Source organism: Numida meleagris, chromosome 7, assembly GCF_002078875.1.
Source record: "Numida meleagris isolate 19003 breed g44 Domestic line chromosome 7, NumMel1.0, whole genome shotgun sequence".
Taxonomy (NCBI): domain Eukaryota; kingdom Metazoa; phylum Chordata; class Aves; order Galliformes; family Numididae; genus Numida; species Numida meleagris.
The window spans coordinates 26005195-26028093 of record NC_034415.1 but is presented as its reverse complement, the minus strand read 5'-3'; the positions used below and the strand labels follow the sequence as shown (position 1 = coordinate 26028093).

The window sequence follows — 22899 nt, the reverse complement described above, 5'->3', positions numbered from 1 at the left end:
GCTGCCGGAGTGATGTACGGGACTATTGGGTTGTCACTCTTGAAATAGGACTGTGACAAAGGGATGTGGGGTGCTTTCTCCGACAGGTTTAACGTGGCTTTTTGAAAGCAGGAGTGTTGTGCTTTCCATTTCCAAGCTTTTAAAGCTGGCTTGCATGGACTTCTTTGCCCCCTCTTCACAGTCACCAGTCAGCTTCATCCCCATACAAAATAAATATGATGCAATTAGCAGTGCGGGACACTGATAATCCCATTCTCAATGTAGAAGTGACAGGGAGAGCCTCAAGCAGGTGAAACTGGAGGTGTATGTTTGCTCCCCTGCATTATGATGGGAAGGAAGGGAAAGGGGACTACAAAAAGGTCATGGTTTGCACTCATAGATCTGATGGCCACATAATAGTTTATAAAGGTTGGAGTCCGATGTTGAGATTTGTGCAAAAGGGAATAAAATATGCCCTTAATAAGTAACAGCCTCGGTAATCCTGCATTTACTTGCCCCTTTCACTGCCCTCCAGCCCCCTGCCAAAGCTTCCTCCCTTAGTTGCATTTTTCTGCAATTTTGGGATTCCTTGAATGCTATTTTGGGTCACAGTGCTCATTTACTATGTATTTAGAAAGGCTGCCTGCCTCGCTAGGATACCCTTTCTTAGCTTTTATCATTAGCCATTGGTGTCATGTCTGCCACAATGACAGTCCGATGTGATATAAAGGAGAAAAACATTCTGGAAAAATGTAGGCTTCTCTATGCTTAGTATCTTGTATGCTACTATTGGATTTTAATTTATCACAATAAAAAATCAATTTGTAGCTCAAAACTAGCAAATTTTTAAAAATTGGCAATGTCATAGCTGACTTCATACAGATAACTTCGGAGAATTGCTCCATAATTCATTGCAGATGAAAGGCTGTAGTTGGGTTACTCCTGAAAATCATAAGCATGATTTTCTTCTCCTGCACTTTATAGATCTAATAGGTTCCAGACCTAATATTCATCAAAAAATATTGATTTTAATCATACTCTTTTTCCAGCCATCGGGAATTCTGCCTGTTGAGTAAATTTATCCATGAAGGAGGTTAGGTTGAAAATGGAATAATATTTGGGAAGATTTTATCTAAGAAGGCTACAAGAAGGATTTGCTGTGAGTTTGCACTGTAGACACGAGACATAATGCATCTTTAGCCCTGAGAAAGAAATTCTGTTGTGTGCCAAAGTTGTCATTACATGAGTTGTTGCTTTTTTCCTTCTATTGTTTCACTTTTCCAGAATCCATTTACACATCACCCTAAGGTTTAACATTAAAAAAATGCTAATATTTTAGTTATTAGCAAATCCAAGCCTTTTCTACCCTGTGCTCCCATTTCATGACTGCCTGTTGTATGAAAATAGCTTTTGACCATTTGTTCTGTTATATTCTTCCTACACCCTATTTTGATCTCAAGATGTCATCGTTCAAACACGGTACCACACAAGCTGAAATGTACGCTGCGCTGATTGGCTTTCTTAGGATTTCTTTTATACTTCTGAAAGGATCCTCTGCAAAAGGCAAAGATGCAAATAGTTGCATGATGCTGTATAGATGTGCTCCTTTGCAGGGTGGAGCTGAGTGGCTAATGTGTTCCTTAGAAAGCAACAAAATCCATAACTCCATATAGCAGGATATGCAAAATTTTTAAAGGACCATCATTGTTCATTAGCTATTTATGAGTATTATTTTGTTAATCACACACATCAGGCTATCTCGCTGTGATAGCTTAGTAATGCTTCATTAGACACGCATGACTAATATGGTCTCCGTAAAGAGGCTGTAATTGTCTCATTGTTTATTAATGTTACAATAAATCTTTGTTTACCATAGGTTACTTTCCAAAATGTGTTTAAAAACAATACTTTAATTCTATAAAATAGTAGGGAAGCCATTTTCTTGTAAATTCATGTATTGAGGTGTACTTTTAAATTCATGCTCTAATTGCAAAATCCTGTTGATGTTAATGGAAAACCTAGATACTGTGAAAGAGAAGTATGACAAAGGCAAAAATACACTATTAGGCTTTAAGTCAAGAATTATTTCTGTTGAAGTAAAATTCTTTGTCAGCTCAGGGATAGACAAATTACCTGAATACACCGCAATATATATCTCTGTACAAACTATTATTACTGATGAAGTACTCAGATTCTTCAGTCATCCAAAACACATGATAGACCTATATCAGTACCTCGTAGCCATAGCCATTTTCTTCAGGCTGTCAGTATGAAGCTGAGGAAGGAAAATGGTGTATGTATACTGTGTTGGCCATCTCCTCTCATTCTTCTTCCTGCTGGCCTCAGATAGTTCTCTTCTGGTGAGTTTATGTTACAGCTGTGACGTGACCCAATCATGGCTTTAGATTTCTACATCTTGCCCATCTTCCTGACCTTTTAAGCACTCTTGACCTTATACTGCACAGATTTTTTAAGGTTGTTGCTGAGGCTTCTGTAGAGCATTTTGCAGGTTGATCAGAGACAGTTCTGCGCCGATAAACCCCGGTAGTGTGTGCTCTTCTCCGTTTCATGAGAACAACGGCGTTAATTATGCTGATAGGTTGCTAAGAGGACAGCTAAAGTTGGCTGAAAGAAAATTTTAGCAAGATGAAATTTATCACTGCCGGCAGAAGATACCTCATTTAAAACGTACCAAAGGTACTTCTTGCCTTTACTGGAAATCTGTTGGTTCTGGCATCTTTGACCAGCAATCGAGGTATGATTATGGATCTCTAATTACTCCTTGAAGCGCATGTGCTGGAGCAGATTAAATGTCATTACTGTCAAATCTCTCTCACTGAGCCTCTCCGAATATTTAAAAATAGAAATAAAGGAAGGAATTTGTTTTATCTGCTTCGTACTCGCTCTACAGTGAGCTGCAGAGAAGGTAATGATTAGTTCATCAGATTTTTGTGTTTGCTGGAGCATGGTGATGTGCAGAAAGTTGTGAAGGTTCCCTGCTGGAGCCCTCTCCGGATCCAGGCTGGAACATCCCAGGGGCAGATTTCATCCTCTTCATTTCTTTAAAATTGGTCTTCCCAAAGTTCCTCTGTCCTGTTTGCTGCAGCTGTGCACTGGCATCATTTTGAATGAAGTCCTTCCTGGCCTCCGTGTCTCTCATATCTGGATTTTAATTCTTTCTTCTCATTTCACTCTGCATCCTGCAGTTTTTGTCTGGGATTTCCTGGGCTGTGTCCTTGATCTCTTTTTTTCCTCCTGCTATGTTTTTTATCAGTATCACTTCCTTTGCAAATAGAAGTGTGGTTATTGTGTTGCGCCGAGTGGTGCCAACGCTGAATGTTGACCTGTCTTCCAACCCTCTCCTCGTACATTTACCCATCAGTTCAAGCTTAGCAGGGCTGAAACAGGCCTTTTAATCCCGACTCCCAAAGGTCTCCCTCTGACCTCCTTTCTGAGTGCTGAGGAAAACATCAGCACCATCTATTATTCAGCCTGTAAGCTCCGCAGCCTTTTTGACTCAACCTTGCTTTCGATTGCCAGATGCAGGGCAACTCCAGATCATACAGATTCCTCGTAACTGCTCAGAAATACAGCACTTATTGTCATGCTTTCTGTTAAAACACAGTTCTGCCTCTCTTCATCTTATGTCTCAGTTGTTATCCTTTTCTGTGTCCTTGACAATTGACTTTTATTTTTGAAATCCATCATGACTGCCAAGATTGCTGCCCCAGCTTATTCTTTTGATCATGTCACGGTTCTCTTTGCATTCCTAGGCTGAATCTGCCTGCTCTGTTTTATCAACCCATAGCCTGTCTGTGTTGGTTTCCAGGCTCTTCGTGGCTCCTTTTACTCCTCATCCCCTTCCAAGGAGCCACTCTACAGAGCCAGCTTTCATCGGCCATTTATTCAGTTCTCAAATAAACAGCCTTCAGCCTCTTCACATCCTGCCCATCATGCCTGGGGGAATTCTTTGCAGATATCCATGTGATACTCCCTTATTTTATTTCAGATCTCTCCTTAAACCACTCCTGTGCTAGAAACTCACTCAACTCCATGTTGCTGAGCCTGCTGTTATCCTACTGACCACAGTCACATTTTTCACGTATGCTTGGAAGCAGTGACATCTGTCTGGCTAGTGTTCTATTGCCTCACAGTTTCCTGTCTTTCTACGTGTAAACATGAATGTTAGACATGGCATTTATTGTTTTACTTGTAATAAATAAAACTAATTAGGAAATAGCAGAGTAGGGAATATAAAAACCCTGCATGTTGTTCTTATAATGTATTTGTAGTCTTGTGATACTTTAAAAGGGAAACAATAATACATTTTGTAAATAACATTTGACAGCTAGCAAAATGTAAATGTCAGAAGAATCTACTTCTATAATTACATCTCTTATTGACTATTATAATTCATTTCTTATTGGCCTTTCTAACCATGCAATAGACAGTTTAGAAAGTTTAGAGTCCTCCAAAGGGATTTTTAATAGCCACAAGCTCATGGAGATGTATTTTCCTTGCACACAATTTGCTGTAAAAGCCTTATATATTAGGGCAGTTTCATCACGTTGAAGAAAAGAACCCCAAAGACAAAACTCAGGTGTGACTTTGCACATGGCTAAATCTGAGTGCTTCAAGGTTTGAACGTTGTCTTTCCAAATGCTCTGATCTACAGCTGAGTTCAGCCTTCTTGGAGTGGGTGTCCATAGGAATTGCCTTGTAACGTTTTGACGCTAACTAGCATGAAGATAAAATAAAGCTATTCTAAGCATTTAATCCAAACTGAAATCATTTGTGGGAATTTGTTGTAGTCGTATTTTTCAGTATGAAAAAGATAAACTCTTGATTGATTTCAAAAAGGCAGAAAATTAGATTTTATGACTTAGTGGTGGTCTCATTTGGCTGTGTATGGCCTCCTGTTGTTTAAGCCAAGTGTCCAGAAGTAGATTTAAGGAAGGGAGGGACTTGCATGTGTACTGTGTGTTGTGGGATATTGGGAGCCTTGCTGTATGTATATTCCCAATAGCCAATTGGCCTGCATCGCGTATGGGGGTGGATATCTGTCTATAGAGCTGTTGTAGTAAAAGTTTCTATGTAAACACTTCCAATATCATCTGTTTTTAATGTTTGGTATGCTTAAACAGAACTTAGAGTGAATTTTACTAGGACTTTCAAGTCAGCAAAAAACCTTTTCTTTTTATGGATCCTATTACCTAGTAGAGCTCTATTGCAACTTTCCAGTGAGGTATTGTTCCATAGCAAAAATCTCGAAAGTAAGGAGTTACATATATTATTTTTTTTTTCATGCAATATCTCTGTCCGTCTTTAATTCAGATAAACTAAGATATAAAAGCCACACGGTGATAGAGCCATACTGATACAACCATATTCCTTTTCTCCAGCTGCAGTTTTGGTAGAAAAGCACCCAAAATGCAGTTGCTTGGGTAGGATTGCTTGCAAGTCCTGGTATTTTTAAGCCAGGTCAATGCATTACCCACCAGAAAAAAAAAAATTGCAGGCCCATTTTCAGTGCACACAGAATTATAATGGCTGAATTCAATCTGCTTGGTGGAGGATTTAGCAAGAGAAATGCTGACATAATAATAGGGCAGGCTGCCGGGATGCGCTGAAACTTCCCCGGAGAGCGGTGGGGGACCTCCAGCGGGTGCCATAACAGAAAGTTCCATCTCCCTTTGAAATCCTCTGTTCCTTTCCCTTCGAGGTGGCTGCAAAGCATTACACCCCAGGTGTGCTGGTGATTTTTCTTCCTATTCAGTGCATTTTATCTGGTAGGCTGCTCTGCAATTTTCTGTTTGCCCCGGTAATAGCAATGCTACCAGTGATGCTCCTGAATTTCTGCACTAACTTGCAGGCTGTTTAACCTCTCCTATGGCTGCTGTCAAATGCACGGGAGACAGGTGGCCTTAGCTGTCAGCATAATGGGATAGGAAGCTACGGGAAGGTTTACTTTTAAAGTTAGCTTGAGTTTTCAAGATGATAGTAATAAATCGCTATTGGCAATAAAATCAGCGGATAATGTTCTGCCCTCAGGATCACATTGTGTTTACAGGGAAGGCAGCAAGAACTTTGTTCAGTCTGACAGTCAAGGAGATGGGTAAATGCCTTCCTTCCTCTGGGTTATGTAGGATGTGTCATTGTGGAGGAGAGAAGAAGGGACTCCGGTTGCTGCTGGCTGCTGCTGTTTGTTAGCAGTGACCAAACACATGTACTTGGTGCATTGTTCTTTTTGTTCCTTTTTACCCTCTATGGTTCCCGTCCTAATTTTGCATCATTGTACCTCCATTAAAGCAAGCAGCTGCAGATTTTTAAGGGAATGTTGTTGAGTGCCTTGCAATTTCAAGAAAATGAGAAGTCTGGGTTTTTATATTGCATATGGCTCTTAGCCGTGCTCTGCCTATAGTTGTGGTTTTTTTGAGCAGTCAAAATAAGGATCCAAATTGGATTATTTTATATATAATTGTGTCCTTGCTTTTAAAAAGGCCGAGGTGGTTAGTGGAAGGTTTTATTACCTTCTTGGAACTTTAATTAGCCAGATGCCCTCCAGTGAATGATACAGAATTTGGAAGTATTCTGAGGTGTACAGCATGTGAGAATGCGATCTGTGCATGCGCAAGGCTTAGTGCTGGGCAGCACAGAGAATGAAGGAATGAGGAGGTTTGGTTTGGGTTAGGAGAAGGGAAGCAGGAGACATGTGCACAGAAGTTACGGGGAAGAAGTGAAAGGCGGGAGAGAGAAAAGCAGGGGAGTGGAGCCGTGCTCCGTGCTGGGCCAAGGCTGCATGCAGGCTGTGAAATCCAAGTTTGCTTTTGAATATTTCAGTTGGGAGAAGACTTCTTTGCAGGACAGCAAGCAGGGAAGAAACAGCTCTGGGCATGAGAACATGCAAGCAGGAGCTTGGGGCTCTCTTTTGGATGGTGCCGGAGCAGAACTAGTAAAATGCTCTACTGCTTGAATTGAAACGTAGAACTCTTGTAACACGATGGACTCAGCACCGCTGAGTGTGACTCCAGCAATTCCTACGTCTGGATATTGCAGGAAAAATAACCCAAAATCAAGCCAAAAGTGACTTGAAAGTTCTTTGTTCTTTTTTAGAGTCTCTTTGAGGCTTGCCTTTTAGATTTTATTTCATTCTTATCTTCAGGGCTCCAGTAATACGCACATTCATGTTGTGGATGTTTTATATCCTCGGTTAAGTGCCCATTGTGCGACCTGAACAAAATGAAGGATTGGCACATTTATGGGATTATCTGAAGTTGGTTTATGCATACAGTTGTAACTCTTGGAAAAAAGGTATCCTCTGTTTTCCTGTAGGAGGACTGAGTATAAAATAGCATGAAGTGTCTGAATGATTCTTATGAGCAGGGTAGGTGAGTAATGGTACTGTGTCTGAATTCTAAAGATCCTAGCTCTAGAGCCAAACATGCTGGCCACTAGAAGTTTAAGCCATGCAAAATGAGGAGTGGAGCCGAGTGAACTTTGTCTAGTTCTGTACTGTGCCATTTGAAGCCAATCAGTGCCAAGTGCAGGTAGGTTTCCTTGTTTGAATGCTTTGGTTTATTTCTGATTATGAAATCACTTCCATATTTGAAAGATACAAAACATTGTGTCTTGTCAACTTTGCAACCTTTCTTGCTTTCCTTTCTGTTGGTTCAGGAACATGGCATTATATGTAGTTTAGGAGTTCTTAGAGTTGTTTCCTATTCTCATTCTTCTGCATACACGTGCTTTCTGTCATCCTCCTTTAAAGTCTTACTAAATTGGTATAAGTATCTGATGGGCAGAGAGATAGGTATAAAGTAAATTCCTCTTGTCTTTTTACCCTGTTCCAGAGCAGTTTGTGATGTTACAACAGTAGATTTATGGTTAAGGAAAGTTGCTCTTCAATGACTTCCCAGTACAACTTGAATTTCAGTACTGCCATTATTAGTGGGATTTCTGTGATCTGTGTAAGCTCTCCTGTATAGAGTTTGTGAGACAAATCTTGAACATCTGAGGCCAGTTTTCAGCAATGAGCTTTTCAGAACGTGGGCTACAAGGAGAGATGGGGTCATAACGCTTACTAAATCTGAAGCACTTAAGACCTGAGGCAGTTAAAGCCAAAAAATGACTCCAAAAGCTACTAGAAGTTGTATAAAAAAATGTCTTGTGTTGTTCATATAAATCAAAAGCATTTCAGGAGGTGAAGGATATTGGTGTGAAGGAACAAAAGAACTTTGTGAAAGTAGAGGCCTCTCAGAAGGGATTCCCAAGCTCTAAAGATGAATGCAGTAAAAATACTGGGAGGTTCAGGAGTATTGTAGCAAACTGACTGTCTTATTACTGAATATTGTGAATCACTGACAACCTTATGAACTTCAGGACGCATCAGGAAAGAACACAAGGCATGGTCAGAGGTGCTGCACTTAGGCTGCGTACCAGCTTTGGCTTGGGAATAGAGAGGCAAAGTTGGTGTATTTATGGCTATTTTGATTGGCTAACTGTTTTCCAGGAGGCAGTGAGGTGGGTGCTAACAAGGAATACAATCAGACGGGATGCGTTATAGCCTTGGACCACAGCAGTGGCTATGGGACCAGCTGCCATCCAAAGAATGAAATAATATTGTAATAAACAAGTGTTGTAACTTGGATACCACACTGAAATAGTGAAATGGAAAGGTAAAGCAGTGTGTTATGGTCTGTAGATGGTCTCAAGCAGTTGAAGTGTAGGTGCATACTGCATTTCGGAGCTGATTGGCCCAAAGGGGACGTTGACTTTGGTATCAAGGATTGGGTTTGCTGTTTCTTGGTATCCCTGTACAAATCCTTCTTTCCTTTAGAAAATAATGCAAGACTCATGGGATGTCCAACAGCACAGATTTACTGTAGCACATTTGTTTTTCAAAAGCTCAACAGAAATGTTTCCTTGCCCTTTAGGATTTTCCTTGTCCTTAAACAATACTTGCAAGTGCACGTTTTAAAGGTAGCCAGGGATTAATAGTAATTGGACAAGGGCTTTAGATTCAGCTACCTAGTTTCACTTCTGGTGCAAGAAGAAATTGAAAAGCTTTTGATGTGAAGGTGCACATTTGGCCATGTATGTATTCCAGTCTTGTTTTGTTCCTTTCCTAAGTTCATATATCTAATAAATTAAACTTCTGCATGAGCAACTTAGCATTTGCTTTTGAAGACAATGAACAATAACTAAATTCATATCTGGTCTTTGTCAGACATTATTACAAATTATGAGAGCCAGACAGAAGTTTATTATCTTAGTGGTGTTCTCTTCCACAAATTAGGCTCTTGGAATATCCAGCTCGCTCAGTATTGTAGATGCATTCATCACAATTAAATTGCTGTGCTGGCAAACTTAAGTCCTGCTAACTTAATTGACTAACTGGTGTGTGCTGTGGATGTGGAGTGAGGACAACTCCAGGCAATCTCTGAGCATTCTGGCACGAGCGTATTGCAGAAAGCACAAACAAGGGCACCCACATTTGCTCTCTCAAGAATTTTCTGCTCCTACTCCGCAGCTTCTCTACGGGCAGTTGCAGGATACTTTTTGTTAGGCAAAGGAAATGCTAAGGATTAGTTCTGATTTCACAGGAGACCTAAGCACCCTTTTATGTCATCCTCCTGAGGCCAACCAACCTGGCTGTTGCCTTGGGTACCATCACCAAGTTCTTGCTTTTGTATGAGCTGAATTGCAATGCCCAGACTGATCTCTGCCCGGCACTTCACTTGAAGACTTGCTCATCTTTTGACACACTGACTTTTATCCTTCCTGACTCAGCAGCACAGTGACAGATGAGCTTGGGCAAGGTGCGTAATCTGTTTTTGCTTCAGTCTCCCCAGCTGCAGGAAAATAATTGCTCTTAAGAGTTTTTATTATTATTATTGAGAGGAAATTAAATTTACACACCTATATACAGAGCAGGCTTTGAACTGCGTATAATCTGAAAGCGTGCTTTTCATGCCATGTGTTTTTATCACAAAGCTTGTGCTCTGAAGTGCCTGTTAGGAGTTGGCCCTTGGAAGAGTCTTTCTTTAGCTTATTGTCTGCAAAATCAATCTGTGCAGAAGAAGCACAGGGATTAGACAGACTTATTTCTGTCTCATTGTGATGACATGCTTCAGGGCTGCCACATGAGGAATCCATTCAGGCTCAGAGAACACTCCAGAGCTTTCATTTTCCTTTCTAGCTCCTATTCTTGTATTTTTTGCAGGCAGAAAGTCCCTAACCTATCGCTCAGCCCGAGCTCCGTGAGTGGCTTGGTGTAAAGAACTTAGGGCTGGACCATTCGTGTTTGGCTGTGTAGCACTTTGCACGTGTTCAGTCTTTCAGCAGCAGAGTGTAGTCACGTTCACGCTCCAATTCAGCCTCCAAAACTTTCTGCAGCGTGTGCTGTGATACTCATTTAGATCACTGTTCTTGTCCAAATACATATGTATGTATTTTGTATTCATCTTTGGAAAATGGGCCAAAATAATATAGAGGAAAAACGGCCTTGAAAAACATCTGCCCAGCAGAGGAGGAAGAGACCACAGCTCACCACTGTGATTTACAGCAGCCTATTGCTGGCTGGGAAATAAGCAGTAATGACAAATTCACAAGGGAGAAGCTAGACTCTAGCTGCCTGGGTCTAGCTACCAAGGGCAGCAACCTGCAAGTTCTGCCTCTGTGTTGTTGCTTTGGCAACACTCACAACACCGGTGAAATGTTTTTGTACTGCACGTCGATACAAATCTAGCATTTCTGGGAGCAATGAGATGAAATTCATCTCGGAAGTGCTCGCATGTTTTACAATTCATTGTTTTCACTTAATGTGTTGCAGTATATCGCGGTAAATGTGCTATTACACTTTTAGCTTGCTAAGCTTCTTGTTAAGGCATTGCTGTAATTTTCCTTGTTAGATTCAGGTTTCAGTGTTTGTTCAGTTGGCTTCCTAAAGGTATAGGATGTGTTTTCTTAAAAAGCGTTTGAGCAAACACTTTGTGAATTGGAGTTTGGGCGAGGTAGACAGCAGCATAACCAAAGCTACAGTCTGTAAAGTTATTTTACTATGGATTTTGCAGTTTGGTGCGTACCTGATGTTTGGGGAGCTTGATGTGACACGCAAAATACGCTACTGTTTATTCAGATGGTTGAGGATTGGATAAGTGGGAAGAGAATCATAGAATCACAGAATGCCTTGGACTGGAAGAGATCTTAAAGCCCACCCAGCTCCAACCCCTGCCATGGGCTGGTTCCCCCCACCAGATCAGGCTGCCCAGGGCTCCATCCAGCCTGGCCTTAAGCACCTCCAGGGGTGGAGCATCCACAGCTTCTTTGGGCAAACGCAGAGGATGCTTAGGTCATGGCTGTCACCCACATCCTGGCATTGATAGCCTGGGAATCCTACGGTTTCCCATTTAGTATTTCAAGGTGAGGCTGTGCAGCTCAGATCCCTGTGAAGCTTGTCCTTCTGGGCACACTGTTATGTGCTGCGTGCTTCCTGCGTTCCAGTGGGGCAGCACGTGCAGGAAGCTTTGCAGCTCACAGGGTATTTTTTGTTGTGGCTCTTAACAGTGTGCCCCAGGCTTCACTAAATAGACAACCTCATTAAAAGAGAAATAGCGATAGTAAAGCAGTGACTTTCTCATGCCATCTAACTCACATATTTGACATGATTGCTGGGCCCTCCAAGTACTTAATTGATTGACTTAATTGATTTAGTGGCACTGGAGGCTACGGCATGGAAATAAAGGGACAAGATGAGGATAAGGGGTGAAAAAATTTATGATAGGTGCCAAGCAGCCTCAGGGAAATTAGAAATGCTACAGATCTCAGAAGTAGCTAAATCAATTCCATGTGATGTGCAGGGAGGGGCTGGGGGAAGAGGAGAAAAAGCAGCACATGGAGTGGCAAAGAGGAGGGAAAATACTCTTGGGCTGCAGGGACTGGGGCAACCACACGGGGCTGATGCATTAGGGATGGTGCCTGTGGTGGCTGCCCATATTGCTGCCTAGGAAGTATTTTGGACTTCCCTCTTTAACAGCAGGAAATGGCATTCTAACATGTGAATAAAATGTAATATGGACATCAGGTTTAGCCTGAAAAGAACAACTGTTGCAGCGCATGACGTAGTAGACTTGATACAAGGCTTTGTCGGCACTTGCATTTTAAAATCACAAGTGTTTTCAATAGCGACTAAAGTCACACGAGACCTAAAATAATTTGGAAGCTGTGTACAGTGAATTTATTTAACAACTGAAGCTTAATTGTGAAATTACTTTCTAATCTGTGCAATATTTAATTGACTGTATTGAACTGCCGTACAAATTAAGTCTTCTCTGTAATGTGTTCTGCCATTCTGCAGCCCTCCACCAATCCCACACCTCACTGAAGGCGTGCTAAATGGCTCATAGCAGCACTCAGCAAAGGTGCTGTAAAAATATCAAATAGTTGGTGATGGACTCCACCAGCATGTACCTATGAGGGTGTCATAAACATCCCCGAGCTGTGAAATGCTCCTTTATAGGCTCTTGACCCACTAGAGACAGGATTAAGTCATGGTGAAACCTTGAAGACAAAAAAGGCAGAAGAGGCTGGGGGGGGGGGGGACGGGGACACACAACAGAGAGGCTTTACAAAAATAATGCAGTCCTGACCTGGTGTTTTGCAGTGGTGAACCTGTACCGACTGCAGCAGGTGTCATTCCTGCTTAATGACGAGCAAAGAACCAGACACTCGTAAAATAATACTTGGGAGAAAGTGCTGGAAAATGTAAAAAGGACACAGTCAGTGAATCAAGCTCTGAAAGCACAGATTCAAAGGAGTGCCTGTACCTTCACTGTGGTACAGATGTGTATGCAACGTTACATTTTATGTGTATCTTCCAACCCAATATCCCTCAAACAAATAAAAAACTCTGCATGCTCCATACAGTAAAACAGGATGATGTTGCAGTCACCTTTACTTAATTTGTACCGTGTATGAAGTATCATAACCATTACAAGGATAACAATTTTCCAACAGTTAATGAGGGTTCCCAAATAAATTGGAGTGTCTCCATCTGCTGTCTTACAGTGTGGGCGATCTTTTTCCATGGTAGAATGATCTCCAAATTTAATTCCATGAGGAAGGAAGCTGATCACAGTTTAATTTCAGTGCAAAACACCGTCTCACAATCAATAAAGCAATGTCAAAGAACTTTGATTTAATAGGAGCCGCAGATAACGTTCCCTTGTCATATGCAGAATAGAGAGATGGGAACATTTCATTTCATTGTAACAGACAGAATGCAAGCGTGCTTTCAGAGGAGCCTAATAAATCAATACCCATGTATTATCTCAGGAAGATCCCATCATTAATTTTGAACACTTAACACATTGTGGAAGTCTGGAGCGCACTTTCAGCTTAGCCACGTTCAGCCCAAAGTCAACATCAGCGCTTTCATTTCCCTAAAATCATAGAAATCATAGAAGAACAAGGAATAACATCTCAGAAAGTTGGGAGTCATTTACTGGGGAATAGAAGTGAAATATGTCCAGTCTTCTCTTTTATATATAGTCTGCTATATATGAAATATATATCCTGTAGTTTCCCTATGAAACTCCCATCCGTGTTCTACAGGAGCCATGTCAGCTGTCACTGCATGCATGCGGCCCTTTCTCCTCCATACACACACATCCTCTCTGGTTTTGAATTTTAAAATGTTCTTTAAACTCTAAAAATAACCGGTTGTTTGGAGATTGCCTGGATACCACGCTGGTTTTCAAAATGTGCTTTTCTCCAAGCCAGCAGGAATCCGGACCTCAAAAGAATTCTTTGCGAGGCTTTGCCTGCTCTCAGAAATAGCATTATCCCTAGATTAGTAGGGAGCAGGGCGATGTATCAGAGGGTAGGAATTCAAACTGATAGGTTGGGTTTGAGAAACTTTTCAAGGACGTCGTTCTGAGTAGAACTGATCAATGTTACTTTGGTAATGAAATAGTGATTAGGTCGGGGTGAGGAGGATGCTAGTACTTGGTGTTGCTGTCTGGCCAAAACACACTTCATAGGATCGTAGAATCATTAAGGCTGGAAAAGTGCTCTAAGATCATCTGGTCCAGCCATTGATCCATCACCACCAGGCTTACTGTGCTTTTTTGGAGTTCTTTTACTGCTTTAAGTGAAACCTCACCTGCTGCTTAGTGCTGTAGAGATAAAGCAACCCTGCTGTCGATTTGCAGAGATTGGATCTCTCACCCCTCATCCTGCAACCTGTCCTCAGAGCTGCCCTGTGGGAAGCTACAAGTAGCTACTGCGTGCTCTTCCTATTCCTGCCAATAGGGATTCTGTACCTAGGATGCTGCTTACCCTCTAATTAGGAGGTGGTATTCATTAATTGAATTATATCTCACCAGAAGATACAAAGAAAAATATTCAGTTGAAGCTTTTTTGTCAAATTATTTAACTAAGTCACGTTTGGCCAGACTTTGAAAAGAGAATAGGCATAAATAGTTCAGATCTTAATTGATTTTGACACCAGGGAATGCTTGTGTTTTTAATTCCATAGGTGCACTGAGATCCAAGTGAAGCACCGATGGAAGGAAACGATACAGATTTAATGGAACATTTTGATGGGTATTTCTTGCTGTGTTTTCTTCTTTTTTAATAGCTACTACAGCACCACCACGCAGTTCATGAGATATCGTACATCGCAAAGGATATCACAGACCACCGAGCGTTTGGCTATGTGTGTGGAAAGGAGGGAAATCATCGATTTGTGGCAATAAAAACTGCCCAGGCAGTAAGTATCAGATCGCTGTCATTTTCTCCATCCTAATTCAATTGAAAAGCTGTGTTCATAACAAGCTGTTCAAGAAGCCCATCTTGTATTCTTTCTGTGTTTAGATGCTCTTAAATGGCCAGTTAATGAAACCGTCTTGGGGAAAAAAAAAAAAAGGAATATATTTCACTCTTACGATTATTCTTGATGTACTTTTTTTAATAGTTAGTTACGGTTTTCCTTTCCTCTATAGAAAGCTTTCACACTGCTTCTATTTCCATAGGCTGAACCTGTGATTCTGGACTTGCGAGATCTGTTTCAGCTCATCTATGAACTGAAACAAAGGGAAGAAATGGAAAAAAAGGCACAAAAGGACAAGCAGTGTGAACAAGCGGTATACCAGGTACATGCATAAGCTTAGACTACCGCCAAGAGCAATATAGTTTGAAGTACCCCCCAGAATTGCTCCAAGGAGGCACAGGGTACCCTCAGCATTTGCTATCAGCAGTGGGTTTGAACGATGCCAACCTCTCATGAGCAGATGTGGAACTAACAGCTATCGTGAGCTCAGAAGTAGGATTAAACAGTGATGAAAGCGGTCACCTGGGGTAAGATGAACATGCTTGGCAACTTGGAGTGACGGGTTCATTTCCAAGATGGCGTTTCTTCTAATTGAAGAGGAAAACTGTAATTAAGGCCATTGTGTTGCTAGTCGGGTTTTTAACAGCCTCTTGTACTTTAGGGATGATTCATTAAACTTCTGAATGTGTGCATTTGAGTCAGATGAAATAAGGTGCAGACTGTTAAACTCTAATGAAACAAGAATAGTGTTACTTTGTAGAATAACTTGACTTTGTCTGCATACTAAAGAAAGAGAACTATATACTTACCTGCACGTTTTGCTTAGTTCTTTGCTGTCCTTTTAATTTCTGAATGCAGTTCTTTTATCTCTACTGTTTATGTTCTTTGCTTTTACTGCCTGTCCTCTTACTTTGCTGTAGACAATTTTGGAAGAAGATGTAGAAGACCCTGTATACCAGGTAATTTCTGAAGCTGCACAGCCTGGGAGTTTCAGAAATGACTAGATATATGTTATCTTCAAACACAGCCAAAGCCTTTGACAAAATGTTTTGAAATGAATTGAGATAGATCTTATGAGAGACTACATTTTACAGAAAGTAGCATATTTAGGGATTAAGATGTAATAGCACGGCATTTCTGCATGGAAACACTAGATGAAATATTTCCTAAAATGTACTTTTTGAGTTCAGATTTTAAGTTTCCCACTGAGATTTCTCATTACTTCCTTATTTTTTTAATACACAATCTAACAGAAAAGAGAGTAACTTTGAAAATAAGGAAGATGACACCTTTTTTCATAGCAATAAATTGACATTTTGTTGTTGGCTTCTATGCAGCCAGAATTTCAGAGAGTGAATATTTGTAAAAAACAAAAAACAAAAAAAAAAAACAAACTGGGGAATTAATGTTATGGTACACTCCTTTGTTGGCATTTTGGGTTATGATTTGAAATAGATCTGTAATTTAAGTCTTGTTTCATCCAAGCAAAATGCCTGGGAGTAAAGATAATTATCAGAAATATGTCAATATATTCATGTCCAATATCCTACTGAGTGTGAAGAAGAAAAAGATGTAATTTCATTCTCGTGTTTTTGTGCTGAGATTTGTGTTTTGTGGAGATTTTGTGTTCTTCCACTTAAAAATACCAGTTGGAGGCACACTGAAAGAAACCAATTCAAGCATTAGTGACTATTGAGCACTGTCTAAGGTGTTTCAAGGAAGATGATAAGAACTAGGATGCCCTGAATTACAATTCAGCTTTTATAATGTCAGGAGTTTTACTTTATGTGTTCCTCATAATAAAACAAGAACCTGAAGATGAAAAGTGTTGTGACAGCCTTTTCACCATGTGGTATGTTACACGAGCTCCAGCCTATTCTCCCAGTTTGGATTTAGCTTTTTTTATTCACAGATAATAAATACGTGTGGAAATAATTGCCATTATGTAAAAGAGGCAAAATTCACATTGACTTCAGAAAATTAATATTGGACCGCAGGTGGTATCCCTAGTGAGAAAGAATTAGGAAGTTGCTCTAATGATCATTAGGGGAGATTTAGGTCTATTCTCTGCCGTTTTATGAAATATGAAACAACCTTACTCTGTGCTTTCCAACAAACCAGTTGTCTGGTTCCATCCAGCCTTTACTTTGAACTAGTTTCTTTAATGCCTGCCTGTGTTTTTATGTGGAATTCCAAATTGCCTTTTTCCCTCTGTTTCATCTTTGACTTTTCCTCTCTGGCTGCTGGTGTAATAGTACATTGTGTTTGAGGCTGGACATGAGCCAATCCGTGAGCCTGAAACAGAAGAAAACATTTATCAGGTATAAAATCACTGCTTCTGTGTTTTCATTGCAACAATTGCAAGCATTTAGTAAAACACATTTCATATATAATTCACTTTTATTAGCTTTCATTCATCACAAAAATGTCTGACATTTCATTCTTATGACCTTACACGAATAATCTGCCAGTCTCCGTGTATTAATTTGTTTGTCTGTTCAGCTTCTGCAGACTTTATTAACTTTATCTGTAAGTTTTGCCAAATTATGAAGGGTCTTAAACCTTGAGCACACCATATAACGTTCTAAGTGGTAGATTCTCTTTTCTCCTGTTAATTCTTAGACATTTTTTACAATTGATCTAAGAAACAGATACTGAAATCTCATGGAAACCATCTAAGCAATTCTTAGAAAGGCATTTTAAAGGTTCTGTTCTTCATTTTTGGCTAACCAAGAAGAACAACTGAGCAAAACCACGGATATCTCCCATTCTGGGGAAAATATTTTCAGTGTGTATACATTATGTTAGAGCTCAAGCTCGTGTTCTCCACAATGACAAAAGAACTGCATTGAAAGCAATATAAAATAATCTTTTGTCGTTCAATTTATCCTCAAGGGATCAGTATGGGGTTTATTAGAATATAATATAATTCGTTCTGTATCACATACTAAGGGCAAATCTGGAGGTAGGTGGAAATCTCTCCATACTGTAAGGAAAATCATTTGGTATGGAGGTGAAGGAGATCCAAGAAGTGATTAAACTTTTCATCTGGCTGTGCTGGAGGTTGATCTGCTAATAGGAAAAGTTTTTTTTAAGGTAGACAGGAGCAGGGAAAGAACAAAAAAGAGGAGAAGTGTTTTTTAAGTAATGAGAAAAGGTAGGAAGATAATAGAAGAAAATGAATGGGTAGGGTAGCTGTAAACCAAGATAGAAAGAAGCTCAATTGGGAAAGGGAAATGCAAATGAAAATTTAGAAAATAACAGTCTTGTAGACACCATCAGAGGGTCATTAGGGTGAAGTTTGCCTAACCTGTTTCTGCAGATTTCCCGGCATCCCTGCCACGCAAAATAGAGTATGCATTTCATCCATAGGGCAAGGCATTCAGAGCTCTCAAGGTGAGAGCGTGCCTAAGGTTGAATATTTTCTACCGCATAGTGTTGAAAGTTTGGCTGTTTTCAGAAAAACTGCCTTTTAAAAAATGACTACTCTAGTTGTCAGCTTTGTGCTAGAAACAAAACACCAATGACAACAGCATTCAGACAAAAAATTCCAATAGCTCTTCATCAGAGCGCAAACAAAGCTTGTAGGGAGGTTGTGAAGAAGCGTCAGTGAAAGCAGGCACAAATGGGGCTGTGAGTCCCAGGGTTTGCAGATCTAAAGCTAACTGGTGGATGTGGAAGAAGTAGGATGTGTGTTCTGAGGAGTTGCCTAGACAACAGGAGGACTCATTGGATGTTTACTTAAAATGGAAATAGAAGATGGGAAACAGTAAGTTACTCATCTCAAGGTTGCTGGCCTGTAAGTCACCAGAGAGTTGCTCAAGGCTTCATTTGACAGTCTTGGGATGTGAAGAAGTGTTTTCTCCCACAGAAAATGCACAGAAGTGCACGGAAAATACCTGTGATAAATAATATGCCACAATCTAGGTGTATGCAGTCTAGCATTGTCCTGCTCTTTATTTACTGCAGGAAATACCTTGAGAAGAGCAAATGCTGAGATTAGATACCATCAAGTCTTATTCTATTATCTATTGCAGTGGGCAGATGCTGAAGTATAGCTACCATAGACTTGCCCAGAGCCACTGGCTCCCTAGTTCCCACATACTTATGCCTTGCTATAAATCTGGGGTTCAACATCTTACACTCAGATCACCAGAAAAATTGGTTCTCTTAGAAGATCTTGATGAACCCAGAACCATCCACACTTTTATTAAAAGTGAAAATGGAAAAGGTCCTCTTTGTTGTTTTGTTTTTTAGCTTGGTACAAATCCTTAGTTGCCTTATGGCTCCTCACCTCAGCTTAGCAAAATCTGTCATGCTGCCCTGTTTTTGAAACCAAGAGCTGGTACTCAAAAAGTTCAACTCTCTCATGGTAGAGGAGACTCCTACCCAATGAGTAGCTGAAGGTGGAAGATAAATACTGAGTGTGATAAAATCTAATTTTGTTTAATGTAGTAGAGGTCACCACTTTCTTTTTTCCCTCTCTGTCTATCACCTTTCTTTGATACATTATCCCATAAAGCTACATCTGTTTGCTCTTGTAATACTGTCTGTCTACATAATGTATTAGTTAGAATCATTTAAGTTGGAAAAGACCTTCAAGGTCATCAAGGCAACCATCAAGAATTAATCACTGAGCTCGAATTGATCACAGCATCCACCTGTCCTCTCACCTAGTGTCAGGTTTCTTAATGGCATCTCTTTGCCTGTCAGTTTTATAATAGCAAGATGAGGATGAGATTTTGCTAGGTATTTTTGTATCGTGTGTGTTGAGCACTGCTGTCTGTGGAGCGGCAAGTTCTGTGCTGGAAGGATCTGACAATCTAAGACCAGGGTTCTGAGGTGTGGTGCTCATGTTCCTGTAAGATGCAAGTTCATCAAACTGGTTTGCAACCTGTCCTAGAGGCAGAGCTGTCGGCAGCACTGGTGCTTCTAGCACTGCACTGAGATGGCCAAGCAAAGAAGAAAGCAGGAAGAGCTGAGAGGAGGAAGAGAATGACTGGAGGGGAAGCTTTCCAGGGAGAAAATAAAAATGCCATGCTGGTTATAGTTTATGAACAGTTAATCTCACAGCATTTGTCCTCTCTTCAAGGAACACTAAACATTCCAGTAACTTATGAAATAGAGTATTCATGGTTTTGCACAGTCGCCTACCAGTCTGTGAAGAGAGACTTTTTTCTATTAGACTGAATTGTTCCATTCTCACCAGTCTCGCATACCTCATATGATTCATGGCTTTAGTGGGGAAGACCAGTGCTTTCAGAAAACCAAGGGAAACAAGTCATTCCTGGGATGGGAGTAGAAAAGAAGTCTTAAAAACGTGCTTATGATAGCAAGTTGAGTTCTGTTTCTGTGAGAGGTTCTGTATTTATGCCTCTTGATTGCTCTTGAAAAGCTTCTTGCAAGTGCACCATGTTAAAGTTTCAACACTTAAATGTGAGCATGCGGATGCTAGAACCATAGAGTCCTTTGGGTATAGGATACAAGCTAAGAAATGATTATGCAGCTCGGTGAATACGTAGTTCCTTCAGCTTTCCCTAAAATAGACCTACTCTCACATCAGAACTCCAAGATATTTATTGTCTTAGAAAACAAAAGGGTAGTCACTTTGTCAAATGTGTAAGATTACTTCTGCTGTTAACCTATGAGATTTCATAAATGTTTGAATTGTAACCTTAGAGTGAGTGCCTTTGTTCAGAGGAAAAGCAGCCCCGATTTACTTGGAGCGTGTGTGTCTATTTAGAGCCTCTGTTTTTTTGCTGTTCTTCAAGCTTGTGTCATTTACAATAGGCATTTAGTGCTTTTAGGAAGGAGAAGAAATACAATCGCAAATTGTAAATATGTAAAACAGCAGTCCTTAGGCGTGCTAAGCCCAGTATTACAGAGCAAATGAATTCACATGAGTAGGATTTAAGTGCCCAAGGTGTAAATTATGACTGTTGACTCACTTAGTTCATTTAATTGTATCATCATCGTCCCTACCCACAAGAGAGGCTCTTGACTCCAGCTCCCTGGCTGTGAGTGGCTGTGCAGCCTCACACCCTGACGGGCCATAATTCTTGACAGAATTGAGGAATTGCACCCAGCCATCACTTAGAGCAACCCATGGGACACAATCACTGCAGGGATACACGTTTTGGCTTCACTTGACTTAGATCATTAAATGAATTGGAAGGAAGAAATCAAATGCCATAGGCCGAACATCTCTCTCTGATTGCAGTGCTGCTCTGGATCTCTTTTACAGAGGAAGATGACATTCTGGTCTGATCATAACTTCCATGTGCATCTTCTAACTCCCAAGTAAAATGATTAAGCAACCACTCTAGTACGAAAGAGATCCAAATGCACCTGAATTTCATGCAGCTGGACTAAACTGAGAATGAAAATCTCATCTCTGAGCACTACTGAGTTTTAGGTTTTTAAAAATTCAGGTAGATGTTCTATTTCTTCAGTGCCATCTTCATTAACATTGCTGCTTGAATGTTAAGGATGCCATCCTAAAACAACTACCTTGTATTTAAATAGCAGTTGCAGACTTCAACTTTTCATAAAACCTGCTGGAAGAATGACCGTAATGTCTGTTTGCTGTTGCAGGTTCCTACCAGCCAAAAGAAGGAAGGTGTTTATGATGTGCCAAAAAGTCAACCTGTAAGTGTAAGTATCTTTACTATTTATATTCAGGGCGGGAAGAAGGTATGTTTCTTAGCTTCTGTGACTTTTATTGTTGTGTGTAATGTTTGCTACATCCTTTAGGATGTGAATTTCATTAGCAATCTACTACTGTTGGGTTGTTTAAAAGTAACCAGGATGGTACTGTCACATATATCCATCTCATTCATTACTTAAATCTCCTCCTGTTTGTATTTTCTGGTTGATTCTTATGCAAGTCACCGTTTTAAAAAGTGGTGTCTGTTTAAGAGTCGACAATGAGCCTTCTGCATGTTAATGCATGATTTTTTGCTGCTTGGATCAGAGTAGTTTTTCCATTACCCAAAGCTATACAAGGCTCATCACCCTTTGTCATTGCTGCAGTCACATAGCACATGCCAAGTGGACGTGGCTGTGTTTTCTCCCCATGCTCTCCCTGAGATTTCCTCTCAAATAGCTGTGTTATTTCTGTAGTGCTTGAAGTATGTAACAGGTTGAGTTTCAATAGGGATGGTAGACTGAATTCTTTCTGTTCTATGCCTTGCATGGACAGTTGATTTTGCTCAGAACGGAGGGGTAATACGCTGTTCTATCCAAATGGCACCATTCCCTTTCTGCATATGAGCATCTAGAAGTGGTGAAACATTTATCCTCTGAATGTATAAGGAATGGTAACAAGCTGGTGAGAAAAGTGGTATGACAGATGCCTTAGCAACAAAACATACATTTGCTGTAGGGTGGGTTGTGTTGTTTCGTATACATTTGTGTAAATGAAACAATATCTTGATAAAATGTTTGATTGTGTTGGCTACACAGAAAATACATATTTCTGAGGATCTGTGTGTGAAAAAACGGAGGAAAAGGTCAAGATTTCAGTCTGCTGTAAGCATGGCAAAAATGCCTGTGTTCAGGAGAGGGAAAGAGAGGGGCTCATTTCACACAAGGATGTGGTAAATTGCACAGCTTGGGCTGAGCACAGAGACTGAGATGCCAAATAAAAAAGATAAATGCTAGGGAGGGGTTGGATGGGGGTCTGAATTGTGACACTTCTGAGGTTTGCACAAACAAACAAAACTTCCCATAAATATTTCATGATAATCCACTAGGAGGAGGGAGCCATCATCTTGTTGGCTGGGAAAATGTTGGAAGATAACTCACGTTGCATAGCTAATTAAAGGTATTTGTGGACCAGGAATAGCTGTAGATTTTTCACTCATTTCTCACGTAGCTCAGTGTTAGAATTTTTCCTCTGTACGTTTCCTGTGACTTTTTTATTATTCCTTCAGTGATGTTTCAGATTTACTCTGGGTATAGTCTGTAATTTAGGTCATTGCAGTATGACTGTGTACTGTACACTTGCAATCATGCCTGCAGACACTTTGGTATTAGACTGTCCTGGTAAAGAGCGTAGCTGTGAGATATAAGGTATATGGAAGCGACTC

General features: G+C 40.4%; 1 protein-coding gene across 5 annotated transcripts in view; it reads left to right on the top strand.

The window, feature by feature from the left end:
• The window catches only part of DAB1 (DAB1, reelin adaptor protein), a 124106-nt gene that overhangs the window by 78966 nt on the left and 22241 nt on the right, over window positions 1–22899 (top strand). For all 5 annotated transcript variants that reach the window (XM_021404377.1, XM_021404376.1, XM_021404381.1 and 2 more), the window contains 3 exons: window positions 14618–14749; window positions 15012–15131; window positions 21404–21463. In XM_021404377.1, the coding sequence (XP_021260052.1) occupies window positions 14618–14749; window positions 15012–15131; window positions 21404–21463 (312 nt within the window). The remainder of the gene's footprint in view (window positions 1–14617; window positions 14750–15011; window positions 15132–21403; window positions 21464–22899) is intronic.